The sequence below is a fragment of the Pithys albifrons genome, chromosome 2, assembly GCF_047495875.1.
Source record: "Pithys albifrons albifrons isolate INPA30051 chromosome 2, PitAlb_v1, whole genome shotgun sequence".
In the NCBI taxonomy this organism is placed as follows: domain Eukaryota; kingdom Metazoa; phylum Chordata; class Aves; order Passeriformes; family Thamnophilidae; genus Pithys; species Pithys albifrons.
The window spans coordinates 76,014,105-76,031,722 of record NC_092459.1 but is presented as its reverse complement, the minus strand read 5'-3'; the positions used below and the strand labels follow the sequence as shown (position 1 = coordinate 76,031,722).

General features: G+C 38.7%; 1 protein-coding gene across 1 annotated transcript in view; it reads right to left on the bottom strand.

The window, feature by feature from the left end:
* The window catches only part of KCNK1 (potassium two pore domain channel subfamily K member 1), a 35,986-nt gene that overhangs the window by 5,850 nt on the left and 12,518 nt on the right, over positions 1–17,618 (bottom strand). The window contains exon 2 of the mRNA XM_071549561.1: positions 1,530–1,925. Within this exon, the coding sequence (XP_071405662.1) occupies positions 1,530–1,925 (396 nt within the window). The remainder of the gene's footprint in view (positions 1–1,529; positions 1,926–17,618) is intronic.

Genomic DNA, 17,618 nt, shown 5'->3' with positions numbered 1-17,618 from the left:
TGGGTAGAGGAAGAAATCTCCTGCAATGGCAATAGGCCTGGACGGAGAATAAAATAAAATGTTCTCTTGGCAAGTTCAAGGCCCTGCTTCAAGGAATGAAAATTCAAGGCCCGACATTTCTTCAGGTAAAACACAAAAACAAGTTACCATTGCTGGATTGTGCACAGAAGCACAGTCAAATGCACACTGGCCTAAGAAATGGACCTGACAGAAAAGATTTCTATTGGCTGTTCAGATCTTTTAACTGGTGCATCTGATGATCCAAGGATTGCTCAGATTGAAGCTGTATCCAAAACCGGAATGCTTCAAAACCCTCACTGGAAAATACCGCCCTCAGCATATGTTTACTCAGAATACCAACATAAAGATAATTTTCTTAGCTTCACTCTTAGAATCCTGATCACTGTGATCTCTTCTGAGTCAAACATTACAAAACAATTTGAAGTTAACGTTCATGGCCTCACTTTGCTACCATATTGGTCTTTTGGTCCGTCTTTGACAGCTGGCCAGCTTCAGCTACCTTCTGTTACAGTCAGAAACTTTGCTATTCTGCCTCACTGGTCACTGTTCCTTGATTCACCTCTGTCCACCTGTCATGTCACCTTATGAGATAACCTTAAGTTACACGGATCATCTTGGCTCTGTGAAGCACTGAAATCTTAACCCAAGATGTTCTTAACCATTTACGCAACTGTAATGGGAGCTTTTCTCCCCTACTACTACTAAGAAAGTAAGGAGTTATGGTCAGAATAATGGGATTCTACTTTTAACCTTTCTTTTTAACTAATAAAACTAACCTTACTGAAAAGATTCCTCTTTACAGAGCTACCTAAAATAATGCTAGTTTGCTAACTGACAACTTACAGAACAATCACTACCCACAAAATGGAGAAGGAAAGTCTTGTAGCTGTATAGAACTGTGCAACTTAGACTACATAGCTTATGAGTGTAGCTTAAGCTATGTAAAGGTCAGGAGTTTCTCAAAAGGCAGAGGGTGTCTTTATTCTGTAAAGCAGAACTGATAAAAGGAACATAAGGCTAACAAACTAGTCAAAATTGTCCTTATGGTTGGCCACTGTTCAAAGGGCAGGGACACTGTTCTAAAGTGCATGATGATGTGCCAAAAGCAAGAGTTCAAGAAAAGGACAGCATGAGGAAGACTACAGAACAACCACCAGAGGGTCGTGAATGACCACTCTAAAGAACCACTTAATCAAAACGAGAGGTGTGTCAAGGGGAGGGACAGTTTTGGGAAATGGGAAGGACAGATCTGGTGAAGGCATGAATTATTCATTAGATACATAAATAAAGGCATGAAGATTTTGTAACTTGGCATGCATGATTTTTTGAAGATCCCATCCCTTTGTACATCTGACATCATAAATAAAAGAATGCTGCTCCCTAATACTTACAAAGAGTCTTAGAGAGTGTCTTTATACCCAGTTTGTGAACAATAGTCTGATTGTTGTTTTATGATTTTTTTTTAATATATAAAATGTGTTTACTTAGCTGGTTAGTTTGACACTTACATGTAATTCCGACTTTATACAGCTCTCGGAATTTTTGATTGTAGCCTTCTCCTGGCACATAGTCACCAAGGCCAATGGTGCTCAAGGAAATGAAACAGAAATAAAAAGATTCCAAAAAATTCCAGTCGTCTTCCAGGACTGAAAATATTGCTGCTGGGATTAAGAAGAAGAAGGAGACAGTGATGAAGCCAAGGACCATAGCATGGATGATTGCAACAACCTGCTTGGAGAAGCCCCAGCGAATGTGGAAATACAGTACAGGCCGCCTGGTGACATACACAATGATGCGCTGTACCACTGCCGTCAGGAACAGCAGCGTAAATGGGATCCCGATGACTGAGTAGATGATGCAGAAGGCCTTTCCTCCATCAGACAAAGGCACTGTGTGTCCATAACCTGAAACAAAGCAGAGGAGGCATAGGTTGAGTTAAATCTAGGGGCTCATGTACCAATTTGATATTGGCTATACTGAGTGAGAAAAATGAGCTGCACTGCACTATTGCTAATTTTGAATTCTGCTATTCATGACAAATGCTGTTTAAAGGTCTCTTTTAAGCATGCTAACAAAGCCTCAGTACTAGCCATAAGCAAGTAAACCCAAATATTTTTGTATTTCAAAGTTGTGAACATCATTGTATAAATGTTTATTTTGGAGAAGAAAGAAATGCCTAGTCAGGAGTGGGAGCTTATGACAGACAATTTCTCTTTCATTCTGGGTTTTCCTGCTGACCTTTTTATTTAGTTTTACAAAGTGATGTAACTTATACCCACCTTGTCAAATGAAATACTACATACTTCAGAAAAAGTTCCTACATCTACTTTGTAGTAACACACTCTAACACTTTTTGTGAAAATCAATTAAATTACATAGAAGTACTATAATTGACATTCCATGCTATCTATTTCCATGCTTCCACAGATTATAATCCATCAAAGATATCTAAAAGCAGAACACTTTCACAGCAAAACTCCTAGGATCTAACCACTGTGGCTGCATTTTTGCCCTGCCATTTACACACCAGAAGTATCAACAGTGATGTGTTCAGAGTATAGGAATGTATCCACTGGTGCACAGGCTGATCATGGCCAGCAACCTCAATGCCGCAAAATGTGCCATTCTGCTTGAGCCCAGTGCAAGCAGGTATGCTGCCAAAGCACACGCTGACAGATAGCCTGGTTCTAAATGTAAACCATAGGAACAGAAAAGAACAGTAAATCTACCATAAACAAGGAATGTTTTTTTTCTGCTTCCAACCAAAAAAAAATTAGTATTTTGTTTTCATTGCAGCAAGGAAGAGGAAATCTCTTGAATAGTGTGAGCAGCCTTTACACGGATATCAAACTAAGCAAGTCCAGAAAAGCCACAGCAATTCTGCAGCCCCAAATCAGTCAGCTCATTTGTGTTATATTAGTGCTGTGCAAGGCATTTTCCAGAGCTAATGCAACTTGCAACTGGCTATCCTGAGCAGTCCAGGCATGCAGGGTTATGCTTCTTCTAATTTCTGACTGCACTTCCCCAGTCTGCCCACTGCAGCACTAGACTGGGCAGACATTCCATGAAGGCTCCTGGGAACCCTCTCTCTGCCTGCTCTCCTGTGAAAATAGCTGCTCTGCAAATCCCTTCTAGTTTTACGAGAACATGAGATTATTTCTTCTCTACATTAATGAATTTAATAATAGAATCATTGCTTTCTAAGTTTTCCAGAGGAGTAAAAAAAAGGAAATTTTTTTTATTTAAGATGCAGAGACACTTCCAGACAATGAGAGGCAGGAAAAGCATCTTATCATTACAATGTGCAATGTCTTTCAGGAGAAACATATGAGGTGTAATTTCTCCACGTTAGCTAATCCAACAGGAAACTTCAGTTGTATTTGAATTTTAATGACATTATGAATAATTTACCCAAGGTGTCTCTTGAACCCTGGAAAATCATATTAATTAATGGCTTTCTTTCTTGCTCACCTTCTGTTTGCTTTCTCCGCTTTGAGATAAGAGAACTGGAACTGCATAAAGCAGTTCAATCAGATTTAGGAGGTTACAGAGAAGCATTCTACTCTGATCCTAATTATTCTGGAGATTTGACTGGCATTTCCAACTACCACCAAGCTGACACTTTCTTGGCCCTGTCTATCAGAATCCTTGGATCATGCATCCACCAGAGCAGATTCCATCACTTCATATATGAAACTATAACTGGTTCTGCTCTGAGCATGACTTAACATTTCATCCTCACTTTCAAGTGCCACTTTATTGCCCAGCCACCCTGTAGCTCTTCCATTATCCTTATTACCTTAATTCATTTTGTGTCTTTAGTAAACCTAGTTGCTTCCCTCTTTCAGGCTTTAGGAATACATTGAAGAGCACAAGCCCAACACAGGTCTGCAAGGAACAATTCTTGTGACATTCCCTAAGGGAATGAACTAACCATTCCTTCAAGAGCTAACTGTTTCTTCTACTCTGTTTGCCATCTTTCCATATCTCATATCCATACAAGGACCAGTCCCAGTTGCTTAATTCTCCAGAAAAAACTCCAAGTTTGGCAGAGGAGTGTTTTGAGTCTATCATTGGGTAACTAAAACTGGGCCATCTGATACAAACACAAACAAGGCAACTCCAATGCTCCATCACATCAAGGTGTCTTCAGTAAAGCAGAACTATGGATATGCTGTTTGAGTAAGATACAGGTCAGATCTCATTTGGAATAATCTGCCTCACTCTGTATATCCATTCTTAAAGAATAAATGCACATTGGAAAAAGAGCAGAGAAAGGTTACTGAAACCATCAAGGGAATAGAGACTATTTTATGAGAGGAAGATAAAAGTAGTTGACTTTCTAGGCACAATTGAATGGAGGACAAAAAGTGATACAGTATCTTCCTGTTGATGCATCAGAATACAAGCACTACTGAAGGAAAATAAATGCTTTAGACGAAGAAGAATAATAGTGTAACACAAATAGCTTTGATGTAACATGAATAAATTTTGTCTAGAAATTAGAAAAAGGTTTTTAAGCTTCAGAGTTTTGAAGCAGCCATCGACTTCCAGTACTGGGAGGAAAAAAAACCAGCTGTGTTAAAACAGCCTGACAAAGCTTGGTAACTTCACGGATGGCGCAATATCACAGACCCATACATGACAAGCAGAAAGTGAGCTTGCAGACCTAGAAAGGCCCTTGCAAGCTTCAGGTTCCTAAACTTAACACTGAAACATCTACAGCATGCATACAAACAACAATCTCTGACACATTTGTTGGATCATTACACACAGTGCAGGCTGATGCTGATTTAATTCCAGCCTCTGTGCTGACCCAGGCAGCAATAAGCTCATTTCTTGGTGAGGAGGGATTCTGTTACTTCTCCAGTCCTTCTCTTCTTTCTTCCTTCTGAAGGTCAGATATTACTGCTACACAGTATGCACCTAAACTCAGAAGAACTGAGTCAGAAGGAACACTCTGTTTCTCAGCTGCTAACAATTACAGGAACCATAATAATAAAGAGTATTGACAGTTTCAGACTGAGGAGAGAATTTATGCTCCACGCAGCCAGCAGCAGTAAGATGATGTTTTTCTAAAGCAATGGATGGGTGACCAGTGTTTGCCTGCTACTCGGGAAACAAAGTCACTGCTTGAAAACGATTACATGGAAAACTTGAGCTAAAATAGTCACAATTTATGAGGCTATAGAAAGTGGGGAAGAAAAGGACTCTTATTTTTTTCCAATATGCAATTGCTTTTATGTGACTTTTCCTAACAATGTCTATTATCTTAGTTATCACTGTCCAAAAGTCATTACAAAGAAAAAAAACCAACAAAGCAACACAACCATAATTTAAATGAGAGGAAATTATGGATCTGAGGCAGGAGATATACCATGTCTGCTTTCAGACACTTGTGCTCTATTGCCTCCTATCTCTGCTCCTGGACCTGTTGGCAGCTTCTCTATACTGCACCCTCTTCAAGAAGGTGTGTATGCCCATTTATCGCTTTCAGGAGAAACCATCATGATCAGAAGCACTGTAATTGCAGTTGTAAGGTATTATTTTTCTATGAGAAAAGAATGCTCACCAAGAGGGGGCTACTCATGAAGATATTTTTTGATTCAATCAAGGATGCTTACTATGGGTGTAGTATGGGTGTACTGTATTACTGACTATGAAGACAGACAAGATTTATTGAATACTCTATTTTCGTATTGTATAATGCAAATACGAACTAACAATCACCCATTTAAAAGCACTGGCCTTTGAAAAACCACACCCTCAGACAACCTGTCCAAGCATTGTTACTCACAGTGACAGCAGCAATAGAAGGATATCACTCATAAATAAGCTGTTCTATTGTCTATTCATAGCTCTGAGGTACCATTCCTTAAAAGAAAAGGAATCAGAGACAAGAACGCATTCAAGACCAGCAGAATTTGCACAAATGAAATAAGATCAATGATTCATCTAGCTCAGTGTCTAGAGACAGACAATATTTGACTGATTATAAAAAGAGCAAAACCCCACAAGATGTTGACAGTTGGGTTTCATTTCTGTTCACCAGTGGGGATTTTTTCTTTAAAGTCACTTATTCCCTTATGACTTGGAGGATTTCTACTATTATACACTTACACAAGTATACAAAAATGTCTTTATCTATTCTGATGTAATTCTAAATGCTGTTATAGACTACTGAAGTGTTTATTTTAGAAATAATTTAAAATACTCAAATCTTTTTACATTTATCTTGGTGCTGAGTTATCCAAGTTAATTATGTGTTAAATAAAAAAAATCCATTTGCTGCCCTTCAGCTTAGTCTTTTACTCTTACATCTTTCTAAAAAGGCTCAGTCATGACTTTTCTATACTTTTCAGTGGGCTGTATCTCTCCCGTGCAAGTTCCTCTTCTAGTTATTTTCTCTTCTGTCTTACCTGAGTCTAGTATTTCATATTAGATCACTTTGTAGATGAATGCACAGAATTGATCATTGTATTCCAGGTAAGATATATTCTCTCCCTACATTTTTATATAGCTTCACACTTTGTTTTCCAGAGTCTCTACATAGCTTACAACAATGTCCAACTCGTAACACCCTGTGACAAAGCCAGCATTGCCTATGAGCATCTCACACCATTCTTCCATTCTGCTTTAGCTTGCCCTTGTTGACACTTGGTGTTTTCTCCTTTCATCCTTTTCAGATACTACTTGGACGAACCTAAGCGGTTGTGTATCATCACTGCTTTGTCTCTTCATAGTTCTGTCCCTCTTGCAGCTCATTAATGGGTCCTTCTCTCTTCTAAGAGGCAGTGGTTGCCTTATAGGTCTTTCAGGACCGTGAACTGAGCATTTAATGCCAGAGTGCAGAGGGGCCACAATTCTGTGTTGTAATAACCCGGCCTAGACTTCCACATGAAGTCCCCAGAGGCTGCCCCGAGGAGGGGACGTTTGAATGTTGGAGTCAGATCTGACACCAGGTGAGGCAAGTACCAGGCAAACAGAGGGGCTTGGAAAGCTTCCCCAACCCAGCCTCTCCCAAGTTATGGGGATGAATCCTGGCAGATGTGCATGCAGGCTGCAGCACTGCACCTCTCGCCCGTCCCTCTGTTACTCTCCCAGGGCATCAGCTGTCCATGTCTGCTCTCATGGGCTGGTACCATGAATGGGGACCACTGGCCACAGCATCAAAGCTTGCTCCTTTCCCTTCATGACTTAAACCATCAATGGTTTTTTGTTGTTTTGTTTTCTTCTGTCAGGTGCTCTTCTTTCTCCCTTTTGCTACAGGTTTTGTCAAACCACTGCTCCCTGTGGCCCCAGGCAACCTGTTGCAACACCACCATGCCCTACATAGCACCACTGGGATTGTCAGAGTGTGGAGAGAGTTATCTTCAGGACAGCCAGTGCCCTCAACACACTCATTCAGATGGCAGAATCATAGCACGCAAACTCATTGTGGTGGCATAACTTGACAAGTGTGCTCATCCCTTTGCTGGTCTGAGTCAGTGTCCTTGAAGAGAAGTCAGCCCTTTGAGTTGGCTCATAATCTCAAAATGCCCCAATAAATTAAGTGAATCATGTGCTATGTATTTTGAGCTACACAGAAATCTTTCATTCATCCCAAGCATAACATGACTCACCGGAATATGATGAAGAAGATGGTCAATGATAATATTTACATAATTTATAGACTTTTATTTTTATAAATCTTTCACATTTTCCATTATGTTTAACATCCTTTTTCCTAACTGGTCTATTACCTTCTAAGATAAAAAGGAATTATCAGATGACAGTAGGTCCATGTGGCAAAAGAATTTGGTTGCTGCTATGCTCTCCCTTGCAAAAGAAAAAGTACTTAGGACTTAGTTTTATGAAGAAGGATAGATTTCAAAGTTAAACACAGTGGAAAAGTTCATCAATACAGTTTTGCCAAACAAATATGAGATTTTCAGCCATACTGGGATATGCTACCCTACATGGCAGAAAGAAGGAGGAAAATTTCCACTCTGACAGGCATTTTTAAGCAGATGAAATCCATTTGGATGCTACATTTTGCTACCTCCTCAACTGAGTTAATGGAATGAATTTTATTTGCATTAGAGGAAGGAGAAGGATGAAGTGCTGTAAACTAAATCGATGAAATTTTCTGCATTCAAAAGAAAAAAAGAAAATAAAAAAGAGGGAAAGTGAGGAGGAAGAGATTTGTTTGAAACTGAGTTCATTTTACTAATAAAAGCTTACAATACAGCCATGAAAGACTTGCACCAGCATAGTTAGGAAGCTGACAAAGGGTGTGGCAGAAACCTCTTAAACCAGTTCTGACACTAAAGAAAACATTCATTACGTTCATTCTCACCCAGTACCAGTAAGGGTAATTTAGACTTCCAGCTGAGGTCATTCAGTATGGTGCTGGACCAGTTCCCTTCAATAATATTATACCCCTCAAACCTCACTAGAATAAAAGTAATAAAACCATATTTAAATATTTAACCATGAGTATTAAATCTTCTTTGTAAAAATTTCTTGCTTAATCACTTCTCAGAATACAATTGTTTTGGTTTGCCAATTTTTATAATCAAAGGACTTCTTCCAAAAATACTAAACAAACCCTAAAGAGATGCCAATACAGTGTCTTACATGTACCTACTAATGGTACATGGTTTTGACTCCTGAGATTGTTCTTTGCTGCCATTAGTTATCAAAGCCAAAGACTGCTGATTCCTCAGAATCAATGTGCTGCTAGCTAGGTTTGGAGTTGCCCTGGAAAAGACCAGCATATTTCATATATGATTCATATAATCAGCTCACAAATGTCACCTGCTGCACCAAGAAAGTCTGAAGTGGCTTTTAACACAGTCAGTTTAGTAATAAGGTTGTATGAGTAATTTGGGTGACTGTCAGCAATATCTAAATCAAAGAAACAAGGCATGGATATATTGGCTTCTATGCTCAAAACCAGTTTCAAAATCAATTTCCCCCAGAGCAGCCGTACATCAGAACATTTATATCTTGCAAAGCATGTTAAGTCTGGCACATCTGTTTCTGCACAGGAAGCAATATTTCACCTGCCCAAAGAAACCAAGCTGGAAACTGCACGCACAGATGTCGGGAAAAGGGGATGCTAATGAATCAAAGTGGGGAAAATGTTTGTATGAGGACAATGGATACTTCCACACTTTATTCATACTTGTGTGAATAAACTGAGAAAGCCAGCTTACTCTATGGTCTTATATTTGGTATTGTTTAAACTGCCCAAGGATTTGTACCAGTGCTGGCAAAACACTGATGTTCAGTTCCTGGTTTTACACATTCTGGGACAGCTTAAACAGCCGGTGTAAAGGGGAGTATAGCTATGTATGGACATGCAGCACATCCACATTCAAAAAACATGGCAACCAGTAACAAGAAAAAGATAAACCCAACACATACTGGGAAGAGAAGTATTAATGCTTCCAACTTCCTACTGAGTGTGTTCTTAGTCCTCTCAAAAGTCATCCCCTTTCCAGCAATAATCCCATCCCAACTCTACGCATTCTCTGGAAGTCCCACATGAAGAGAAAGTGAAAGGTCTTACTGGCTGGGACCTTTGCACAGAGTGGCATATTTGGTGGAAAATCCACTTCTACAGAAGTAGAATAAATAATTATACACAAAAAATACATTAAAAATTAGTATTTAAAAATATTTTTATGTAATATTATTTTTAAATAATTGTAATAAGCATTTAGAACTTCATACATAAATATTTAAAACTAAGCTAAAAGTAACATGGAAGTATTTTATATATCTCACAATAATTATCACTACTCTTTATATTCTTTTCACTTATTTTATACTTACTATGCTACCAAGGCAGAATAAAAATATTTCCTTTCCCTAAAAATGTCCAACTTCAGTAAAAAATTCAGTAAAAATTTCAGCCAGTGAACATGAACAGAAAGGTGGAAAAGGATGACATGACACTGGGCAGTGTGCAGCACAAGAGCACCCACCACGCCACCTGCAACATCCTTACTTAACCCACCCTTTCAGGTATTCACATACAGTGATGAGCTCCCCCTGAGCCCTCTTCTCCGAGCTCAGCAGACATAGTCTTTCTCACACATCAGAGGAGAGATGCTCCAGTTCCTTCATCATCTTAGTAACCCTTTGATGGTCTCTATCCAATAGCTCCCTATTATCTTTTCTTTTTTTTTAAATTTTGCACTGGGGAGCACAGAACTGGATTCAGCACTCCAGGTGTAGCCTCATCAGTGCTGGGTAGAGGGGAAGGATCATCTCTCTCTACCTGTTGGCAACAGTCCTAGTGGAGCCCAGGTCACCACTAGCCCTCTTTGCTGCCTCTCCGTGTTCTCCTTCAGCCATTAGTTATGGAAGGAAAACTGGAAGTGCATTAAGTCTCTTAAAATGAGTTAAACAAGTGGGATCAGAATAAAACTGTACACTATGTATCTATTAATTTTCTTAACTAGAAAAAATCACAGTACCATTTTCTTACAACAAGAACTCCTGTATCTTTTTTTTTAATATTTGAAGTCCATTTACATTTTTCTAGAGTGATACATGCTGTTCCCTTCTGCAGGTTATCAGTCATGGGAACTCCCAAGTTCCAAAAAACATTTCATAGTTCCAAAATTATGTCACAGAAATCCTTACATTATTCATGTTTACCAGCAACCCATTTTCAAGATGTCCAAGGAATATTTTCTTTTCAGCTAAGAAATGAGTTAAGAGGGTTGTTGCCTTTGTTCCAGCCTAGCTGCTGGTGAATTATCTGTTCAGGGAGAAATTTCTGTACCCTGTACTATAATAAGGTTGCTGTGCACCGCTGTATATAAACAGGAGGTATAGGAGGTGGGAATACTGATGCTGTAGCCTGGCTATGTCTTTCCAATTCCACTTTTTTTCTGTACCAATTATGCAGCAGAAATTGTTATCACCTTAAATATTTAGGATAAATGACAATAAAGCACAAATAACCTTTTATTTCTTTCTACAAATTCTGACATACTTTAATATGAATTTTTATACTTTTCTCTCACGTAGAAATTAAAATATAAACACGACATTGAAAGTGGAATGAAACCACTTCTTGAAGACTGATGAAAAATAGCTTTGCTTTGCTCCACCTCTGTTAGCTGCTCTCATAATCCATAAAAACTAATATAAAAATGCATGTTAAAAACATTTTTACAATGAAATTCAAGTGAGAAAACATAAAGTACAAGTACCTCATTGTCATTTCAGTCAACAAGAGAAAGGCTGCAGTCAGTGCAGGGGGACCCCTGAAAATTACATATTTATGGATGGTGATTTTCTATTCAAAACATGATCATTTTTGATACTCTTCATGTACCAGAGAGACAGTAGGAGAAATTACAAGATGTCATGATGAAGAGCATGTTTTTGTCTTGGGCTTGTCAGCAAAACTAGTCCTTTAAAATATGAAAATAGTTTGGCTGCCACAGGAGCCGAGATCTTACTCTGAAAATCTTAACTGAATGTAATGAAAAAAAGCAATGTTTGATCATATTACTTAAAATATCCAAGTATCTACCAATTCCTGCCCATAATAAATTATTTTGACCATTGGAATGCAATATATAGCCACATTGAAAAAATGGAATAAAAAGAATTGCATGGTCATCTTGTTTACATTAATATTACAGCACAATGAATGTTGATCCACAGAGTGGAATACTTGCTGGTATGGACCTAAATTCATTATTATATTTATGGAAGCTAGGGTTTGCTTCAGATTTGCTCTATTCTGCTTGCAAAGACTGGATGCCCAGTAGCATCTGAGGTACCCTTCACTGCTCTCCAGGAGTGCCTGCTTCAGGTTGTTGAATTGAAAAGAAGTCCAGTCTGCATGCTCCAAAACTGCTCCGCAAGTGTGAGCCAAAGTGGGAAGCGGGAATGATGTGTAGTGCACTCTTGATCTGAACCAGAACACTAGTACAGTGCCAAGAAATCTGGCAGACTTCAGCTGCCTTCAGAGTTTGAAGTTAGCAGAGCTTCTGCATCAGCTCCTCTGCTTGCAGAGCTAAGCCAGAGTGGGTCAACAGCTCAGCTCCCTATGCTACTCTACACTTCCTCTCACCAGAAAGATCACCAATGTCCTAATCACACCACTGGGCAAGGGAAGGCACAGCAGAGGCAGAGGCTACAGTCTGATGGGCATACTGAATGGCAGCAAGCATCAACATTTTGCCTATGTATAGTGACTGCTGTTTTAGACAGTACTTACCCACAGTAACTATTTAATGAAGTGAAAAACATTGCAACCCTACAGCAGTGATGCTAATGATAAAGTCATTCCCATATCAGCAGTTAAGATCTGAGGAGGGTTGTGGGGGATGTGTATGAGGAAGTACTCAGTACTTGAAAAGCAAAACAGTAGATGGAATCCACTGCACAGGAACCAAATGCAGTCAAAAGATTAAGCACAAAAATCAACATGTCCTTCCCACATCTGAGATGATTGCTAGTCAGTGTTTGGTCCAGTATTATATCTTCTCTACAGAAGTACTGGAGAGAAATACAGCTCAAAATACAGTAACTTTAACTGCAAAAAGATAACAGTCTCATGCCACCGCCTGACACCAGATCGTGCTAATCCTGCCTGGATACATTATGCATGAGTAAAACGGGTATTATCAACCCAAGGGTACTGTTAGAGCCTTTCAGCACAGTCTACATGAAAACACACATTCCTGCTTTTTGAAATGACATGTCGTTAAAGATTTCCTGTCCTCTGTGTGCTCTGGGAGTGACTTCAGCAGACAGAGGTCTGCTAAACTTGTGGCAAAGCATTCAGGCTGTATTTCTATAACAGATGATAGTGAAGAGATATGCATTAATTTCTGGGGTTGCCGTTTGGGTTTATTGTTTTTTAAAAGCTAACAGCACTTTTTTGGTTTTGGGGGTTTGTTTTGGTTTGTTGTTTTTTTTTTTGTTTGGGTTTTTGTTTTGTTTTGTTTTTTTTTAAATCCGAAGAAACTGGTTCCTCTTACTGTCATCCTGGATTTAAGATTCTATAACGGTTAAACTGCAATCAAATCAGGATCCATCTGGTGTTGGGCTATTTCTTCCCCCACAGACCTCTCAATAACAGCACATTTCCAAAAATACCTATCCAAAACATAAACATCACATCTTTAGATCTGCCTCTAGCAAAGATTTAGCATAAACAAAGAAATTGTTATGTTGTTTCTACAGTTATTTTCTGCTATCTCAGACTCATTCTGAAATGGAGAGAAAAAAGTAAAAATTACAAAAATCTGTTGAACAAAACCCAACCAATGGGTCAAAAGCAAGGTGAGACTTCCTGAGGGCTCTTCTGAGAATTCAGCCAGGAAAATTCCAATTATTCTTTTATTGGTTTACTTGCCCGCTAGGCAACAGATGGTCAAAAAATCTGTATCCAAGTAGGAGCTCCACCAACAGACTATTTTATTATGAATGTTTCCCAATAGAACAAACTATGTAAGTCTCAGAAACTTAAATTTAATAAAAGAGAAATGTGAATGAGTTTTATTAGGAAAGTTTTACTTCCAGTTCTCTGAAACATTAGAAAACAAGATAAGGTTTAGGTTTTGTGCTGGTCTTTTGCTAAGGGTTTTTGCACTGGTATGTTCAGCAACATGTGGGCAACAATATTCCCATTTTTAAAGCCACTAATCACAAAGATTAACAAGCAATCAAAGAAGCAGGTTCTTTAAAAACCTTACTAAGAACTTCAACACCAACTTCAAGTTATTGAAACAGGTTGTCATGCTTTAACCCCAGATGCCAACTAAGTACCATGAAGCTCTTTTCTCCCTCCTCCCTCTTGATAGGGAGGAGAATTAGGAACAAAAAGTAAAACTTACAGGTTGAGATAAGAAGAAATTGTAATAATAACAGCAACAATAATAATAACGAAGAGGAGAGAGAAAAGAATAAAACCCAAGACTGGTAAGTGATGCACAGAACAGTTGCTCACCACCTTCAGACTGATGCCCCTCCCATAGCTGAGCAGCAATGGACTCCTCCCAGCCAACTCCCCTCAGTTTATATACTGGGCATGATGTTCTACAGTATGGAAAATCCCTTTGGCCAGTTTGATCAGCTGTCCTGGCCTCCCTCACAGCTTTTGTGCAACTGCTCACTTAGCAGAGCATGGGAAACTGGGAAGTCCTTGATTTAGAGTAAGCACTACTAACTAACAACTAAATCATCAGCGTGTTATCAGCATTATTCTCATCCTCAATCCAGAACACAGCACTGTACCAGCTACTAAAAAGAAAAGGAACACTATCCCAGCTGAAACCAGGGCAGGGCACAAGCCTTTCTGCAGTTTGTCCTGAGATTCACATCCTGAAATTCCAAAGTAAGAAAAAAAAACTTAACATGAACAATGTTTTGACAGAGAGGATATGTCATTATTGACTAGATTTAGCCAGTAGCATGTACACAATACTGATCTTCTCAGTTCTCATACTGACTTGGTAAAGCACACGATGAGACTTCCACTTTGAGTGCAGCATAAAGATGGTACATGTTACACAACATATTTCACATGTCCAGATCTTGTCTTCACTTACAGCAGTCTGCACCTATGGAAAAGCTCCTTCTAGCAGCTAAGACACATTTAGCATCTAACTGGCAGCAAAGCTCAGAGGACATACACTTTCTGAAGAGACTGGTAGAAGATGGAGCTTTTTCTTTTCAGAAAAGGTCTAGAACCATGGATTCATTTCATGCTGCACCTTTGTACTTCCACAACCCTTCCAATTTTTGTGTAACAGGTTTTAAAGTTCTGTCAATTACTTCACCCTTCCACAACTTGAAAGACCTTGTGTATGCATGGTGTACTACACGGATGAGCCAGCTGCCACTGCTGAACCCAGCACCTGTGCACTATGGTGCTCTGCTTGAAGCCTGGTACAGTTCAATGGAAAGAGGTTTCTAAAAATTTATAATTCACACCTGTTACCATCCCAAATGTACCCTGGGATGTGTCAAAAGCTTTGCAGTGGCACTTACTGCAGTGTTTTAATCACATATCCAATTAGTGAAGAATACCTATGTAGTCCTGCTAAGTTATCATTTCTTGCACTGAAATGAGCCACAGTTTTTCTTCCTTCCTTCTGGAAATAAGAAACTACCAGCTGCAAATTAGTAGGCTTCCCACCTCCACTTTGAAACAAAAATTGCTTTATTGCACCATCAGAAAGAACAGGTCATGAAAACAGCAAATGAAGTTTGTATTGTGGGCAGCAAGGAATTATCACACAACATTGAAAAATTAGACCATTTCATGCTGTGGAGTTAAAATCAAATCTGTAAGGAGCATCTTTGCATTAAAATGCAACCTCATGTAGAAGAAAGTGTTATCTACTAGATGCAGCAGGGGAAGAGGAATATTTACTTCTAATCTTGTTATCAATTTGACATGTGGAACTCAGGGAAATTACTAGCATCAGCTGCCTTGTTTGGCAGAGGAAAACACATAGTCCTTACCTATCATTGTGAGGTATATTTCAATATTTCATACGTAAATCAATCAGACATAATGCATTTGCACAAGAACAAATCCTATTATTGTCTTCTGTTTTAACACCTATTTCTCAGAAACATGAAGAATTCAACAGCACATAAAGCAAAACAGAAGCAAACCAACGTAACATAAATAGGAAAAAATCACTAAAACAACTAAAAAAATGCACAGAACTGAAGTGCAACACAGTTCACTTTCCCACTCAGCATATTCCATCTGGAATACTAATTTCTAACTTAAATAATAGTTAAGATAGATTAGGAGACAATATTTACATAAGGGCCAAAGTGAGATAGTTTTACAGATGAGATGGCTCTAAATCACAGTGTTAAATACGATGCTTGATGATACTCTACCATCTGAATACAGCCTACCTGAATACACAGCATTTCAAGCTCAAAATAGAACATTAATTTGCAAAACTCAATGGAGAAATACTTCAACAGTTGTGAGAACTAGGTTACGGAACCATAAACAAATTTTATAGATACATAGTTACGTATCCAATCATTCATATGTTTAGGGCATCCTACACAGCAAACACTAATTGTGGGAAACATAAATTTGAATTGTGACACTGGAATCAGGATACCCAGGATAATCACAACTGTGAGTCCTACCAGTAAATAAAGGGAAAAGAACAGCACTGTAGTTGCCCATACTCTTTATGTTCACAAGCAAATGAAATGTAGAGGATTTTGCTTCTCTAGAAGTTATTTAGAAATAAATAGGGATGTAACATTTACAAAGGTAAGCTACATATGCAATACATTTAGCCAGCAATGTAAAGACACAGACAGAGCAACTTAAATACTGTGTGGTTTTCAAACACTATATTATCTGTTTAGTTTAATGGCAATTTGTTTTAAAACAATGAATCTCTCTTCAGTCTGTTAAAAAAATGTTTCTTGGTTGACGATTCCAGAAATTCTTACAACTATAGGATGATTTTCCCAGTGAAAATACATAATTCTAACCTCTCAGGGACAGAATAAGATAGCCCTGCATAAAATGAAAGCAGACAATATTAAATCAGTATGACAATTCATCAAAAAATACTCCAGCTCTGCAGTCACAATTCTGGACCCACCGTATCAGTCAAACACCGTCAACACTGATCAAAAATTTTGAGTTCCATTTCCTTAAATCCCTTTCCAGTAAGCTAGCACACATATCAGAAATTCCTGACTGAATCACATTAAGGTTTCATGTTCAGCACCCTCCTGCTTGGATTGGCAAACCATGACCAACATGAAACAGGCTGGATTGATATGACCTGATATGGATTGATATAAGCAGGATCCTGTATGTGGTGTCTCTCAGACCTCAATATAAAGGGAAGGGGAATATAAAATTGTTGGTAATTCCAAAATAAAGGCCTAGCATTAAAGAGCCTGAGCAGACATGTGCAAATTGATAGTTAACATATCTCTCCAAGAGAGAGATTTCTTTGTAAGTGTCTGGTCCAGTTTCTTGGCATCACTAATGATCAGAATGTGTAAACTAGATACAATAGTAGGACTATGTTACTTCCTTACTAACTTCAAAGATGATGCAATTTATTACATAACTCTAGTTACCCAGCAGGAAACAATAAGGTTCCCCTTGAGAGGTGTGTCCCTACGATACATGGGAAAGAAATATTTTAGTGGTGCCATCTGCACTAAGAGGAGTCCTGTTCAGTTCTTTCAGCTTTGCTAGCTAACATTGTAATCCTTCATGAAATAATGCTCCTTTACAAGGGACAGCCAGCAATTGTCAGATACATTAGCATTCCAAGAAACACGTTCTTAGGCTACCAGCTCCTATCTGTTGTTAATTTGTCTGTGCATTTTTGACTCTCTGCTTTTCCAAGTTGTTAAATGAAACACCTAACCTAAACCCAGAGTTACTGCTAGGAAAAAAAACTCCTATGTGGATCTACTCTCTTCTGCATTGGTTGTACTTTACCCAAATGAGGAACTGAGAGCACACATCCACCAGGAAGTATGTTTCTTCGAGTTTGGTAAACTGACTTGGCTTACTGTTGTGGTTCAGCTGGCAACAAACCCACCACAGGCTTGGACCACAG